Source organism: Bombus affinis, chromosome 5 (assembly GCF_024516045.1).
Source record: "Bombus affinis isolate iyBomAffi1 chromosome 5, iyBomAffi1.2, whole genome shotgun sequence".
Lineage (NCBI taxonomy): Eukaryota > Metazoa > Arthropoda > Insecta > Hymenoptera > Apidae > Bombus > Bombus affinis.
The window spans coordinates 6,889,750-6,905,437 of record NC_066348.1 but is presented as its reverse complement, the minus strand read 5'-3'; the positions used below and the strand labels follow the sequence as shown (position 1 = coordinate 6,905,437).

General features: G+C 29.1%; 4 protein-coding genes across 6 annotated transcripts; 1 reads left to right on the top strand and 3 right to left on the bottom strand.

Annotated features, from left to right (window-relative positions):
- Positions 1-142: 142 nt before the first annotated feature.
- On the bottom strand, positions 143-3,477 carry LOC126916497 (glycerol kinase). The gene is made up of 9 exons (XM_050722343.1): positions 3,089-3,477; positions 2,478-2,736; positions 2,142-2,365; positions 1,827-2,033; positions 1,630-1,740; positions 1,299-1,552; positions 1,007-1,212; positions 781-912; positions 143-703 (listed from the first exon to the last, which is right to left on the bottom strand). Exons 1-9 carry the CDS (start codon positions 3,161-3,163, stop codon positions 618-620), a joined length of 1,554 nt encoding a protein of 517 aa, XP_050578300.1. The 5' UTR covers positions 3,164-3,477; the 3' UTR covers positions 143-617.
- A 531-nt stretch (positions 3,478-4,008) lies between these two features.
- On the top strand, positions 4,009-12,986 carry LOC126916492 (vigilin). Of its 3 annotated transcripts, none has more exons than XM_050722335.1 (23): positions 4,009-4,102; positions 4,207-4,274; positions 5,261-5,463; positions 5,541-5,756; positions 5,838-6,044; positions 6,140-6,355; positions 6,439-6,622; positions 6,700-7,014; positions 7,103-7,212; positions 7,293-7,449; positions 8,185-8,360; positions 8,457-8,588; positions 8,667-8,813; positions 8,896-9,054; positions 9,135-9,269; positions 9,364-9,582; positions 9,657-9,792; positions 9,881-10,032; positions 10,116-10,244; positions 10,326-10,436; positions 10,497-10,694; positions 10,812-11,030; positions 11,113-12,986. In XM_050722335.1, the coding sequence occupies exons 3-23, from the start codon at positions 5,302-5,304 to the stop codon at positions 11,332-11,334; spliced, it is 3,702 nt and encodes a 1,233-aa protein (XP_050578292.1). In that variant the 5' UTR covers positions 4,009-4,102; positions 4,207-4,274; positions 5,261-5,301; the 3' UTR covers positions 11,335-12,986. The 3 variants fall into 3 exon arrangements, with proteins under 3 accessions (XP_050578292.1, XP_050578293.1, XP_050578294.1); XM_050722336.1 differs by having other exon boundaries at positions 4,070-4,090; XM_050722337.1 differs by lacking the exons at positions 4,009-4,102; positions 4,207-4,274 and adding an exon at positions 4,536-4,699.
- On the bottom strand, positions 12,694-13,651 carry LOC126916506 (dual specificity protein phosphatase 19). The gene has a single exon (XM_050722351.1). The coding sequence runs from the start codon at positions 13,649-13,651 to the stop codon at positions 13,070-13,072; it is 582 nt and encodes a 193-aa protein (XP_050578308.1). The 3' UTR covers positions 12,694-13,069.
- On the bottom strand, positions 13,528-15,535 carry LOC126916502 (tRNA pseudouridine synthase-like 1). Its single transcript, XM_050722348.1, has 6 exons — positions 15,348-15,535; positions 14,881-15,018; positions 14,648-14,782; positions 14,434-14,580; positions 14,118-14,352; positions 13,528-13,992 (listed from the first exon to the last, which is right to left on the bottom strand). Exons 1-6 carry the CDS (start codon positions 15,392-15,394, stop codon positions 13,750-13,752), a joined length of 945 nt encoding a protein of 314 aa, XP_050578305.1. The 5' UTR covers positions 15,395-15,535; the 3' UTR covers positions 13,528-13,749.
- Between the last annotated feature and the right edge of the window lie 153 nt (positions 15,536-15,688).

Below are 15,688 nucleotides of genomic sequence, written 5' to 3'. Positions count from 1 at the left end.
TATAGGATTATTACAAAATGTATAATTTCAAATTTCAACAATATGTTTTTTCGTAATCGCTTAAAATGTATTTTCTCAATATAATTACAAGTATGTTAATTTATCACTAATCAATTTGTAGTGGTTAAATTATGCAGATATATAAGTTGTATAAGTATACACTTTATTTGTAAGAGTTACAGATATGGTTAAAAATATATAAACACATAACAATTATTCACAAAAGAAAAGTTTTTTCAATAACAAATAATAATAATACATTCAACCAATATATTCATTAACAAAATATACATAATACTTCATCGATGAATACATAACTTATGTATAATTTTGGCTATTTTACATATGCAATATATATATATATATATTTCGGATCTGGAACAAGATATATATAGCTTTAATATTGGACCCTCTATTTCTATTATCTTCCAGGTTGTTGTGTCCATATTTAAACGATGTAGCATATTAGATTTAAACATTCCGCAATATTTAATCAAATCTATATACATGTATCCTGATTCGAACAAGATAGTATTTACTTTTTATGTACTCTTTGATTTAAATATCATTAAATTTTGTATTATCCTTTTTATTATTTACAGTGATACTATTTTATCTTAATTGTTTATTAAAGTGGTAGAACAATCCCATTTCATAGATCTTTCGACAGCCATTTTCCACTTAGAATACCTTAAATCTCTTTCTGAAATGTAAATATATGAAATTATTATTAACTTATTCTCTTTTGCATTCTATTCTTTTATTCAAAAGAATTATTACCATCGTCTCCAATTTCTGGTGAAAATGTTGTAACTTGCGACGCGTCTACATCGCTGATATCAATAATACCTACTCCAATACCAGCTAATATAGCTGCTCCTAATGCTGTTGTTTCTACCATATTGGGTCTCACTATATACATTATTAAAATGTTATTATTAAAATATAAGTGAAATATATATATTCATTGCAGGTAAAGGTGATATCAATGAAAAATGTTACATACCAACATTTATTCCTGTTAGATCAGCTTGTAGTTGCATAAGCAAATTATTTACTGTCATTCCACCATCAACTTGTAAAGTTGTTAGTTTCGTTCCGGAATCTTTAATCATCGCTTCTAAAATATCTCTCGTCTGAAAACAGACAGCTTCTAATGCTGCTCGGACGATATGATATTGTTGTGTATCTTCAGTGATGCCGCAAATCACTCTAGAAAATGTACGTATTTTGTAATTTGCAATATCAAAAAATAGGAGTAGCGATCTCCTGAAATATTATTATTACGGTCTACTTACCCTCGCGCATCTTGTTGCCAATATGGTGCGTATAAACCAGAAAATGCAGGTACAAAATATACGTCTCCAGAATTTCTCACACTTTCTGCCATGTCTTGAGACTGTGTAATATTAGCAAATAGTTGTATGTTATCACGTAACCATGTTAAAGCTGCCCCACCTATAGCTACTGAGCCTTCCAATGCATAAATTGCTGGTTCTTTACCCATCTTATATGCAATAGTTGTTATAAGACCCTGAGTTGAATCTACTTTCTAAAATGATAAAATGAATTAGTTTTCAGTAAAACGTATACTACACAATATATGGATTGACAGAAATAAATACATACAACATTTCCAGTATTGTAAAGTAAGAAACAACCAGTTCCATAAGTAGCCTTTGCTTGCCCAGGCCTTAAGCATAATTGACCAAGAAGTGCTCCTTGTTGATCACCTACACACTTACATGTAAAGGTAAAGTATGTTAATTTAATCAATCAAATTTGAAACAAAATTAATATCTGGATATATTATTTTAAATATTTACCCCTGCTATAGGTACACCAGCAAGAACTTCTGGATTAGAAACTATTCCATATACTTCAGCACTAGATCGTATTTCAGGCAGAATGTGTTGTGGAATTCCAAAAAATTGACATAACAGGGGATCCCATTTTAATGATTCAATATTCATTAACATTGTGCGAGATGCATTTGAAACATCAGTTATATGTAACTGACCTTTGGTGAGATTCTACATGATATAAATATAATTTATTTCGTTGATAAATAAATTATGAGTGAATCAATTATTGTGATATTATGTAATAATATATGAATAAAAATAAATAAATGAACATACCCACATAAGCCATGTATCAATTGTTCCAAAAGCACATCTTTCTTCATCAACTGCATGTTTAACAGATGGTACATTATCAATAAGCCAACGTATTTTGAGAGCACTAAAGTACGGTGACATTGGAAGGCCACAAATAGGTTTCAAATAATTTTTGTTTCTTGTTTTATTAGGTACACTGTCTAATATACCTTCTAAAGTTGTGGTAGTTCTAATATCTAGCCATACTATAAAAAATAATATTAATTTTATTTTAATACTCTTACATGTGTATAATATATGTTTAAATATATATGCTATGAATACAAAAATATCTTAATAATAAACCACATACTTTACCTATTGCATTGTGTAATGGTTCTCCTGTATTTTTATCCCACATTAAAGTAGTTTCTCGTTGATTGGTAATCCCAATTGCTTTAATATCTGACACGCTCATGCCGATATCTTTTAATTTTTCTATAGTCTTTTTGATACATTCTATAACAGCTTTTAAGATTTCTTTTGGATCTTGTTCCACCCATCCTTCTTGTGGATATTTTTGTTTAATTTCAATTTGGTGTGATGCTATTACTTTCCTGCGTAAGACATCAAACACCTAAAAAAAAATACATTGCACTATGCTTTCTGTATTATACATCATTTTTCTACATATACTCTACTACTTATCATAAAATAAAGCTACAACAACTTTTATATAATTATAAATAAAAATTTAATGAAACAACGATCAAAGCAACTTATAAATTTTAACTTACAAATTCATAAAAAAACCTAACAGAAATTAAAATAAAAATCTAATGTGGAATATTGTTAAATACGAAAGTAAATATTGTGGAAAAACAACCGCATGAACACAGTCTGTATGAGTTCAAATACCATTCAGAAATTTCAGTTGGCTGTCAGTTGTTTTTATTGTTTGAATTTAAACACAAATGAAGTTTACTTACTAAGAATCTAGCGCTACTCGTCCCTTCGTCAATTGCTCCTATGAATGGACCCGTGCGATTGATGTTTTCAGGCATATTCTTCCTTCTTTTTCTCACTTGAAGTTCGTTATTGGGAAAAATATTTAAGTATATATAATATTTGCAGAATGACCTATGTTTAACCTTTATTCTATCATGTTACATAATGATACGTTCGAAATATAAAACTTAATCAACGATAACAGTGTACATTGCTAGTAAAATTAAACGAATTACTTATTCATTTTCTTTACCGTATATTTCTTTATTGATCGCATTGCGAATCTACTTTATAGTAAACAGTACACTAATTTTTTACAACATTATAGTCTGTGAATAATAAAGAAAAAAATTAATGAAATATTTTAATATATCGTTTATTTTGTAAGTTTGTTAAATATGAGAGAAATAATTTATATATTGACTCCATGTGGCACATTTTTTTTCCTTTTTACTTAAATGTAATATGTATAGGAATATACGTATAATATAATAGCTATAGAATAATATAAAAATTATGAATATTCATATTTTTTTCACAAAATTTAAATATAAAATGCTGGTATAAAAAATATATGTATATATGTATTAAAATGCAATCATTGTTAATGATTACATTTCCTATCAATATATTCTTACTCATTCTTTTATTTTTAATTCCACTGCATATACAATAATTAAACAAAAAGTTTTTACTTCATCATTATAAAAATTAAACATTTGGCATTGTGTATGAAAACACGAATGTATTTATTCTTCAGAATTCCTAATAAGTAAATTTTTTCATTTATTTTAAGTATCGATAGGTAGTTTTTACGTAAAAAGAGGTGTAAAAGTGTAAACATTTTTTTGTGGAATACAACTTTACTAGCGTTATTTGTATTCTAAGGTTTGCAATGAGAATGCTGCTTGACATCTCTGCATTATAGTAACTTTCTGCAAGCCAGCTAGTACCTATTTATCGCATTTCACTTTGCGTTACCGGTAAGGAAAGACGTACGTTTCGTGAGAGTAGTGGACAATTACTTGCCCAATGATAATTAAATTAGATTAAGTGGTCATCTCGGTGTCTAATATCCGTGAATTTCCAAATGTTTCAGGCAATAACTAATAAACTGGCTTCGTAATACACGTTTATTACTTGGCCGGATTTCTTTATTACGGTAGAGTAAGTATTATGTATTTCGTGATAGGTCGTGACTGCCCATATGAAATTCTCTGTCTCTGTCTCTCTCTCTCTCTCATTTTCTGTCTATGTATTTTCATCTCTTTTCTCTTCCTGTCTTCCTCTATCTGAATATAACAACAGCCTTAGATTACTTATTTCTTATTTCGATGTAGAAATACGCAAACATTATTTTTGATCTATGTAACGTGCATGCATTCATTTCGAAAAGGTTAGCGATCTTGTGACGTGTCAAGTGAATACTTCATTCCATATGGTGGTCACTAGCTCAACTACTCCGTGGTCATTGACATGCTGGCATTTAACTTAAATCCGTTTTCCCATTTCCCGTTTAATATATTAATCGTCACGAATGTCTATCGCTGTCTGCCAATTCTTACTACATTTGTCAGCCTCGAAATCATTAAGTAAGAATCTATGTTAGAAGACGATATTAAACGGGAATTTTATAAAGAAATTTTTCAACGTTCAAATTCCTGTAATAATATATATGTTATATTTTTTTCATACTCCTTCCGTCATTTTCTTTTTCATTTATATTTACACTTTATATATTTGTTTAATGTTATCAAATGATCAGTTTAAGTGATGAAATTATACATATATGGAGAGCTGAGGATCATAATGGTGTAAGTCATGAAAAACTCTGCATTTAGTAATTATGCTATATTACTATTATATTTTTAAGAATTGAAATATACTACTGAATCCAATTTCTTAAAATCTTAATTTACACAACTATGATTCCCAATCCATTGTATGTGATTTCATGTAATATAAATGTAAGTGTTAATAAATATTGTAAATAAATTTGATAATGAATTAGATTAAGTAATTTTCTGTTTTTTGTTTTGAATTGAATGCAATTTAATTTATGTATTTCAGATTTAAAAATTAAAGTATTATTCAATAAATTGCTTTTATTTTATGTGTAATCTAAGAAATATATTAATAATTATTGATTACAGTGCTACTGTAAGGACTTGGCACGAAACAGGACAACCCCAACATGCAGCAGCAGTCAGTAATGGAAGAGGGAACGGCCTATGAGCCACCTACCTATGATGAGACATTCCCAGTTCTTCCTGAGTCAGCCAGTTCAAGTTCAGGAAAATTAAATATTTTCTCTATAAATAATAATTTACAACTTGGACGTATAACTATTACACAGGTACAAATTATTTAGTTTTAACACATGTATACTTCCTTTATAGTTGTATATTTCATTGCTACTATTTTGTTGTTTAGATGTTTCGTGTACCTGGGGAGGAACGCAAATTTGATCATAGTGACAAATTTGGAGAACGTGAATCCATACGTACATGTAAAACAATAATGAAAGAGACAAATACAATCATTGAAATAGCTACATCAAAAGATCAGTCTCTAACATTCCTAATAACTGGTAAACAAAATCAAGTGTTGGAAGCCAAGCGTCGAATTTTAACAACATTTCAGACGCAGGTTACATATTATAAATAAATTTAATATTAAAATTAGAATAGCAATTTGTAAAAACTTGAAATTTTTACTTGAATGCTGCAGGCAAGCAAACAGATTAGCATTCCTAAGGATCATCATCGTTGGATTCTTGGAAAACAGGGGCAGCGTCTAAAAGATCTAGAAAAAACAACTGCAACAAAGATAAATGTTCCATCCGTGCAAGATCAGTCAGATACAATAACTATTACAGGAACTAAAGAAGGAATAGAAAAGGCTGAGCATGAAATTAGAGTGATTTCAGATGAACAGGTAAGAGTACTATATTTTAATTACTTTATATTTAAATTGTAGTGAAAAAATAATATGGTTATATTATTTTATATAACAATCGTTTTTTTCATTAGTCAAGAAAAGCATTTGAAAGAATATGTGTGCCAAAAATATATCATCCATTCATACATGGTGCACATAATGAGAATCTCATTGCAATGATGGCAGACACTGGTGCTCGAATTAATATTCCCCCTGCTTCTGTTCAAGAAGATGAAATCACCATTGCAGGTGAAAAAGAAGGTGTTTTAGCAGCAAAACAAAAAATTGAAGACATTTATAGAGATATGGTATGAATGATTAGATAAAAATTATTATTAAGCAGAAATTGGTCTATATATATTTCAGAATTAAACCCGCATTTCTGATTTAGGAAAAGAGATGTGCAATAGTATCAGTTGAAGTTCCAAAATCTCAGCACAAATACGTCATTGGTCCACGTGGTAGTACAATAGCAGAGATATTGCAAGTAACTGGTGTGAGCGTAGAAATGCCTGCATCAGATTCTCCTACAGGAACTATTACTCTTCGTGGACCTCAGGAAAAGCTTGGTCAAGGTAATTTGGAACTTATGATCTTTTAAATAATTATAATATTGTTTTATTTTAATTCATTTCTTAACCAAATATTATAGCATTAAATAAAGTATATGAAAAAGCGAATAGTGTTCGTACAGCTGTGGTGAAAGCACCCGTTTGGATTCATAAATATATAATAGGAAGGAAAGGAGTTAATATTAAACGTATTACGCAAGAAATGCCAAAAGTGAATGTAGAGTTCACTGGAAAAGAAGATAAAATCAAAATCGAAGGTCCTCCTGAAGAAGTAGAAAAAGCACAAAATGAACTTCAAGTGATGGCTAGTGATCTTATATCTAAGCTCACTTTTACAGAATTAAATGTTGATCCTAGATTTTATAAACATATTATTGGAAAGAATGGATGTAATGGTAAGTTCTTTGAAATTTATGTTATGTGACATATTTTGTATTAAAATTTTAGTTATGTTTTTCTATTTTTTAAATACATTTTTTATAGTAAACCGAGTAAAGGAAGGAACAGGTGTTGTAATTAATATTTCTGAGAATGATGGTAGTAACGTAATTCGTATTGAAGGAAATCTTGCTGGTGTGCTCAAAGCTCAAACGGTTTGTAATACTTCTTTTATGCTCTATGAATAACACATAAATTAAATTTTTTGTGTTGTAATATTTCCGATTTGTTACAGGAGTTAGTAGAAATGGTGAAAAAGTTGGAGAATGAAAAAGAGAAAGATGTAATAATAGATCATCGTTATTACCGTAGTATTATTGGAAATAAGGGAGATAATATTAAAGAAATTAGAGATAAGTTCAATCAAGTACAGATCACTATTCCTGGTCCAGGTATGTAGCGTGATATATGTATGCAATAACTAGAACTCGGATTTATGCCAGGTACAAACATTTGAAAGACCTCGGCTTTTGTTGGCATTCAGCCAATAAGAGCTCAGTATGCATATTTAGAGTGTAGGTCATATTTATCATTTTCTATTGTAGCATATTTTCGTTGCTTTCAATATGAGACCACTAACTTAAAAGTTATTAAAAAGTTATAGTAAAAGGAATCCTATCTTCAAGATCTGTATATTTTATATAAAAGCTATAATTTTAGGGGTAGTAATATTATTATAGTATCGTAAACTATAATAATTAGTTTATTAATAATAAATAGATTAGATGTTAATTAAACAGGAAACAATGGTTATTTAACATGAACTAATCGTAACAACGTATTATAATTAAGACAATTAGATAATTAATTAACAACTCTCGTCAACACAGATTCAACTCTCTCTCTCAACAACGCTAACAACACTATCTCGACAACGCAATCCGCACTTTCTGGCTTCTCAACTCATACTTCTGTTGATTCGTTTATCGTACCTCAGCAACCCCTTGTCTTTTGTCTTGGCCTCATATCTCTTGTCTTAGCCCCACCACGCACATGCTCAGCAACCGCTTGTTTATAATTCGCACGACACCCCCCAGGCCCCTCATCCATGATACTACATTATACTTATAAAAAAGAAAATGTAGAAAGACCTAAAAGAAATAATTAAACAAATTGTTTATTTACAGGTGAAAAAGGAGATATAGTAAAAATTAGAGGGCCTAAAGAGGATGTAGATAAGTGCCATAAATATTTAATGAAATTAGTAAAAGAACTCAATGAAAGTAATCATGTCTTAGAGGTACCTATTTTCAAGCAGTTCCATAAGTTTGTCATTGGAAAAGGTGGAGTCAACATTCGTAAAGTTGGTATTCAAATATCTTATCTTACTTATTCATGCGTAATTATTACCTTAAAACATAAATTATAAATAAAATAATTGTCCGTATTTATAATTTAGATCAGAGAAGAAACACATACTAAAATCGATTTACCTGCCGAAGGTGAGAAAAGCGATGTTATAACCATCACTGGCAAGAAAGAGAATGTAGAAAAAGCTAAAGAAATGATTCAAAAAATACAAAATGAATTGGTAATGTTTATATCGTTATATTATAAAAATATTAAGTTGTTAATTGTGTGATTGCATTGAGTAAATGTTTTACATTAGGCCAATATTATTATGGATGAGATAGTAATCCCACCAAAGTTTTACAATTCTCTTATTGGTACTGGTGGAAAATTAGTTCACTCTATTATGGAAGATTGTGGTGGTGTGGCAATTAAATTTCCTACAGCAGAGAGTCGAAGTGATAAGGTAAAGAGTTTAATTTAAACTATCAACACTAAATCTAATACTGTCTAATACTATCAACATTAATCTAGTTGTGTTTTTATAGGTAACTATTAGGGGGCCTAAAGAAGATGTTGAAAAGGCAAAACAACAATTGCTTGAGCTTACAAATGAAAAACAATTGTCTAGTTATTCAGTTGAAGTACGTGCCAAAGTACAACATCATAAATTCCTTATTGGAAAGAATGGTGCCAATATTAAAAAGGTTTGTGAGCTAACTTATTGCATATCTTATATTACATAATTATATATTAATTATAATTTATCAGGCTTTATTTATTCTAGATAAGAGAATCCACAGGGGCACGTATAATATTCCCAACGGAAGCAGATCAGGATAAGGAAGTAATTACAATTATGGGAAAGAAAGAGGCTGTTGAAAAAGCTAAAGCTGTACTACAAGCTACAATTAGCGAAATCGTAATATCTTTAATTATGTTAAAATTCGCTTTAACTTAAAATTATTCTCCATTATCTGGATCAAATTATTGTTTATGTTTCATCTGTTTTATAGGATAATATTACTGAAGGTGAAATTCGCATTGATCCGAAGCATCATAGACATTTTGTTGCTCGGAGAGGAGGTGTATTACATCGTATTGCAGATGAATATGGAGGAGTACAAATTTCATTTCCGAGAGCTGGCGTCGATAGTGATCGAGTAATTTTAAAAGGATCACATGAATGTATAGAAGCAGCGAAGCAACGAATGCGTGAAATTGTACAAGAATTGGTAAGTTTTGTGTCTTCTTGTTTCTTTTAATTTTGTAATTATTTTATACATAAATTATGTGTGTTGTTTCCTAGGAATCAATGGTAACAGAAGAATGCATAATACCTCAAAAACATCATCGTACAATTATGGGAGCAAAGGGACGTAAAGTGCAGATGATTACATCCGAGTATGATGTACAAATTAAATTCCCTGATCGGGATACATATGGTTGGTATAAATAATTTCCTTTAGAAGGGTTACAGGAATGTTACCAGTTTAGAGTTACAAGTTTTTGATTGGAATATTCATATTTTAGATGAACAGCGTGTAGCAGAACAAATGAACGGTGAGAATGGTGAAGTTCCCGAAACTGTTCCAGCGTGTGATGTTATTCGCATTACTGGGCAACCAGAGAATGTAGCTGCTGCTAAACAAGCGTTGCTTGATCTAGTACCGATTACGATAGAAGTTAGTACTTTTATTGATGAATTTACATATCAAATAATTTGACAAATGACGAAAAGTTGCATAAATTATAATATTATTTTTAGGTGGAGGTGCCGTTTGATCTTCATCGCTCTATAATAGGTCAAAAGGGTCGTGATGTGCGGGAACTAATGAATACATATGATGTTCATATCATGTTATCTCCAGCGGAGGAAAAACTTGATTATATTAAGGTATATGCGATATAATGTTTAATATCAAAGCGTAACATTAATGTACTGCTTAATGTTAGACTAATATTATATTCTATTTAGATTTCTGGAACACCACCGTGTGTTGAAAATGCAAAACAAGCTATACTCGATAAGTGTAAAGCTTTGGAAGCTGAACGTCAAGATAGAGCTTTAAAATCGTTCGAATTAAAGGTACGTTTATTTATATTTATAAATAAACATTTTAAAATAAAACAACGCATTTTATTTTAGATTGAAGTTGATCCAGAATATCATCCAAAGATAATAGGACGAAAAGGGACCGTGATTAATAAAATACGTAGTGATCATGATGTTCAAATTAATTTTCCACGTAAAGGTGATCCAGAAGAACATATCATTACAATCATTGGTTATGAAAAAAATGCTTGCACCGCAAGGGACGATATCATGAAAATTGTTAACGAATTAGTAAGTATATTATTTGTCTAAAATATCATTTTCTTTTTAAATCAATATTTTTTATTAAAATATCACTTTTTGTATATAATGATTATTAATGAAAACTACTTTTTTCGTATAATTTAGAATGACTTGACGAAAGAAGAAGTGCATATAAATGCTGCTGTGCATTCGCGTTTAATCGGTTCGAAAGGAAGAAATATTCGTAAAATAATGGATGAATTTAAAGTTGATATTAAATTTCCAAGGAAAACTGATTCTGATCCCAATATTGTAACAATTGTGGGTATGGAAGAAAATGTAGCTGATGCAAAAGATCGTTTATTGAATTTAGAAGAAGAATATGTAAGTTCACTACTAAACATATATACAAATTTTTATAATGATAAAAAAAGATTCTCTTTATATAGTATTTATTAAATTTCAGATCCAAGATGTTATAGAAAATGAGTACCGCGAAAATTTACGTTCACCTCAACGCGACGAAAGAAATTCTGGAAATTCCGGGTTTGTAGTGAAAGGAGGACCTTGGGAACAGCAACAACAAAGTGCTCCGAACACCTCTAGCGTTGAAGAATTTCCGCAATTTGCCGGATATTCTCACGTACCTGTAACTAATCCTGATGGTCCTTGGGGTGTGAAACGTTAATACTTAAATAATGTAAAAATCAATGAAACATATAAGATAACATTATATGGTAACTTTCCTCTGACAAACCATACAGAAGGGTACATACATTAGTGCTAGGTGGTTCCCTGTTCCATTACTGATGTTGCTGCATACGACCTGGCCACTCTATTGGACTCTGATACTGGTTTACTACATAACGTTTGACGATGGTGTTTATATTTACAGTTCATATACTAATTACCTATGTATCTGTAACTGTAACGCATGATTTTAGGTTGATTGCCATGTTAGAAATATTCACACATACAGTCAGACGCAAATTGCGCGTAATTTCATTTGTTAAAGAAACATCCGATTTCTTCATAACTTTTATTGCTGCTGATATGCCTTTCAGGTACAGATATGTTGTACTTAAGACTGTGGCTTCGTAGGAACTAATTTTTTATGTATATTATATATATCTCAGATTGTCTCTATCCGTATGGATTGCGTGGTTAAATGCGTTTGCGTTTAACCAAGCATGTTTTGTTAATTTATTTATATTTTTTGTACATATAAATTGCATTTTTTGTTATGTTGGACTTAAGTGGAACTGTTTTTGAACCACATTATAATGATATTAGAGTCTACACAAATTTTTTGCGAAATGTGAAACTTTAAGGTCTTTCTAAGGAAAACGTTCCTAGATATAATTTCCTGCTTTTTTTTTTATAGCTAGTATAATTAATAAGATCGCTTTATACTCGTCAAATTTCACTGCGCTATATGGCGAATGAATCTGCCAACAAAAGATAAATATGATCATGTATATTATTAAATGCTGGATTTAATGTGCATTGGGGAACATAATCTTTAGAAGGCCTTGCTATTTTTGTACTGCTCTTGTGCAGTCATCGAAGACGAGACACGAGATCATTGGCGTTATTAAAAGAAAAGAATCATGAATATTTATAATGCAAGCGATACGTCGCATTCTTTGAATAGCTAATTTTATTTATTCTTTCTATTTTACTGTTTGCTGTATGATGTGCAAATTTTTGCATTCTACTATTTATGAGGCCAACTAGCTAAGAAAAAGATATTCGGTTCAAGTGCCTTGTCTATTTTCTTCAAGACAGCTCATTTCAATTGTTGGAGGAATGTGAATATTAGATTATACATAATTATATATAAATATACATATATATATATACACACACACACACACATATATATATGTATACACTATATAAATATTGATAATAATTACATTATTATTATTATTATTATTATTATTATTATTATTATTATTATATATATATAATCAATATGATAGCTATTGTACTACAGGTACAATAATATACTACTATCACAAATAAAATAATAGATACTATCGTGTATACAGAAATTCATCTATATTTTTTAGATTTACAGTAATTTTTATAAAACTTGGTACGACGACTTATGTCATCTCCAATGCATGGTTTATACAAAAATGCCAGAATTAGCAATTTTAATATGCTTAGTTTTGGCTAAAAATTTGATAGATGCTGTGCATGAATGTACCTTTTCTAATGAATTATAAATACAAAGTAATTGTAATTATGAAATAATATTCTCTGTACACATTATGTCATGATACATGAATTCTACTGTAACAATATATATACATAATTAATCTATTGTTAAAATAGTGTTATTTTTTTCCTTTTATTCTCTACAGTAATAACTTTAAATTTTATAAATTTTAATACAATACATTTGTAGTTATCTACTATAATATATTTGAAAGTTGTGCTTTTTTTAATTGCTGTACAAATCCTTCATTAGGTTTAATACAACTTCTTACACTTTTTACTTTATTATACGCATCATCGTAAGATACTTTTTCATAAGCCATTATATAAGATATAACAATTGCTGGTGAGCGAGATACACCAGCATTACAATGTACAAGAATATTTTCATCACGATGTTCGTGTATGATTTTAATGCATTTCTTAATTGCTACGAGTAAATCAGACTCAGGTAAATCTAACAAGTCACAATAATAATATTTGATGTCATCAAATTTTACTGATGCATCAATACCAATGCTTAAAACATGACGAATTTTACGCTTTTGCAAGATTTCTTTGCTTACAACAGGATCTTGGGAACTTAGGAATAGTCCTTGTATTACATGTGCAATCTGTAAGTCTGGTCTATCATCTATGACAAATGGTGTAGCAGTAGAGGACAATTCTGTGTTTATTCCATCAATCTCTACATATTTTTGACCAAGTGTGTTGGTTACAATAGTCTTGCATTTTTTTAATTGTAATTTTTTACTTCTTACTAGACTGTTTAGGTCCATTGTCAATGTACTTTGCTAGTACTTAAAAAGAAAAAAAAATAATTGAATTGACTAAAAAATATTATTTGGTGATATTTGTATACATTCCTAGATGTATATTATACTTCGGTTTCATCTAATGGTATGACTATTCCATTATCGGATATTTTATATTTTATAATATGTTCATCTAAGTACTCTTGGTTATATCCTACATCCAAAAGGTATAAACCATTTGATGGGGCTGGCTGTAAAATAGGTAGAAAATTGTGATGGCCAGGAACTTGTAGCATTACAACTATATCTTTTTCTGTTATTCGACCTGTACCTAAAGCAAGTAAAGTACCTACAATTCGCCTAACCTACAAAATAATTTATTAGAAAAGCACACATATTGCAAATAAAAGTATTAATATTATTAACACATCTATTGTAATGTACATTATATACATTCTCTCTTATATAAAATAAAATTTGTTAATTATACCTGATTATATACAAAAGATTTTGCTGAAAATTTAAATTCCCAAAATTCAAAATTTTCAGAGAGAGGATCAAATGGCATAAGTGGAGAACCTTTATCAAAAGTTAAACTGCACAAATTCCTTACATACTTAATTGGTTTCTTTGATACAGTTTTTGCAGAAAATGTTCTGAAATCTTTTGTTCCCATAAAAAGTTGTATTGCACGTTTTATTCTTTCAGGATCAAAAGTATCTGACCTATAACAAATACTTCATAAGATTGATAACAAATTTTTAATTTATAAAACACTAAACATTGTCCATAGATATAAGTTATACTTAAGATGCAGACAATGATCCACTTCTATTATAGGAACTTTGTGATCATTTTTATTCTTAGCTCTCAGAACTCTATAGAGATAAGTTCTAGAATCTGCACATCTTCTTACATGAAATGTATTCTTTACTGGAATTGCTTCCAATACCCTTAAAACGATATATTATTAATTTTTAATGATCAAAAAAATATAGGAATTATTAAATATTCGATTACCTTATATTGTGACCGCATTTAATAAGATACCGATTAACATATCTAAGTGCCTCGTTAGGATTGTAAATAGAACCATATTTATTTTGTACATCAATGTGAGCTAAATTATGTATCGCATGTACACCATGATCTGTTCTATAAATTTATTTCACCAATATTAATCACATAGCTGTATATCATTAATACCTTACAATATAATATTAAATAAAATTGACAATATGTAGAAACATTACCTACTACAACAAGTTAATCTTGGCCACACTGCACATTTTGGAATCAATGTTGAAAAAGCACTTTCTATAGCACCTTGAATGGTATCAATATCATATATCTGAATATTTGTATTTTTAACTATATTTTTTTGCATTCCACTAAATATACAAATAAAATAAAAGTAATAAAGGATACGTATTTTACATATATATACACATAATTTGTATTCTAATATCTTAAAAACTGATATTATAGAAAAAATATATATATGTATTTACACATAATTTGTATTCTAATATCTTAAAAACTGGTATTATAGAAAATTTCATTTTTAAATCTCACATTTTATTCTTTATCTACTGTAATCTGTATAGAAATACAGAAAATATAATTTTTTAGAAGTAATTTCAAACATGAATGTGAGTTCAATATAAATTATTAAAAATAGATATATGATTATGATTATAAATGATATGATTAATTGTACCTGTATAGTGTACCAAGATATGAAAATTTAATAAAATATCTTGTCATTTTTTTAAATTTAAAACAAATGCAACGTGTATTTTCAATTACTTAGTATAAATTGAACAATAATTAGTAAAATTTATGATATACAGCTTATCTTCGAATAGCTAACCTCAAAATATACGCACATGTATACACATTTACCGGTACTCCACTACCATGTTCAGGTGTTACATGTTTTTAAATACCTATTACATGCCTGCAAAATGTATACTTAGAGAATAAAAATGAAATAAATGTAATATAAAAAAATACATTAATAATTATTTATTATTAAGAAATTTTTAATTCATATATTTG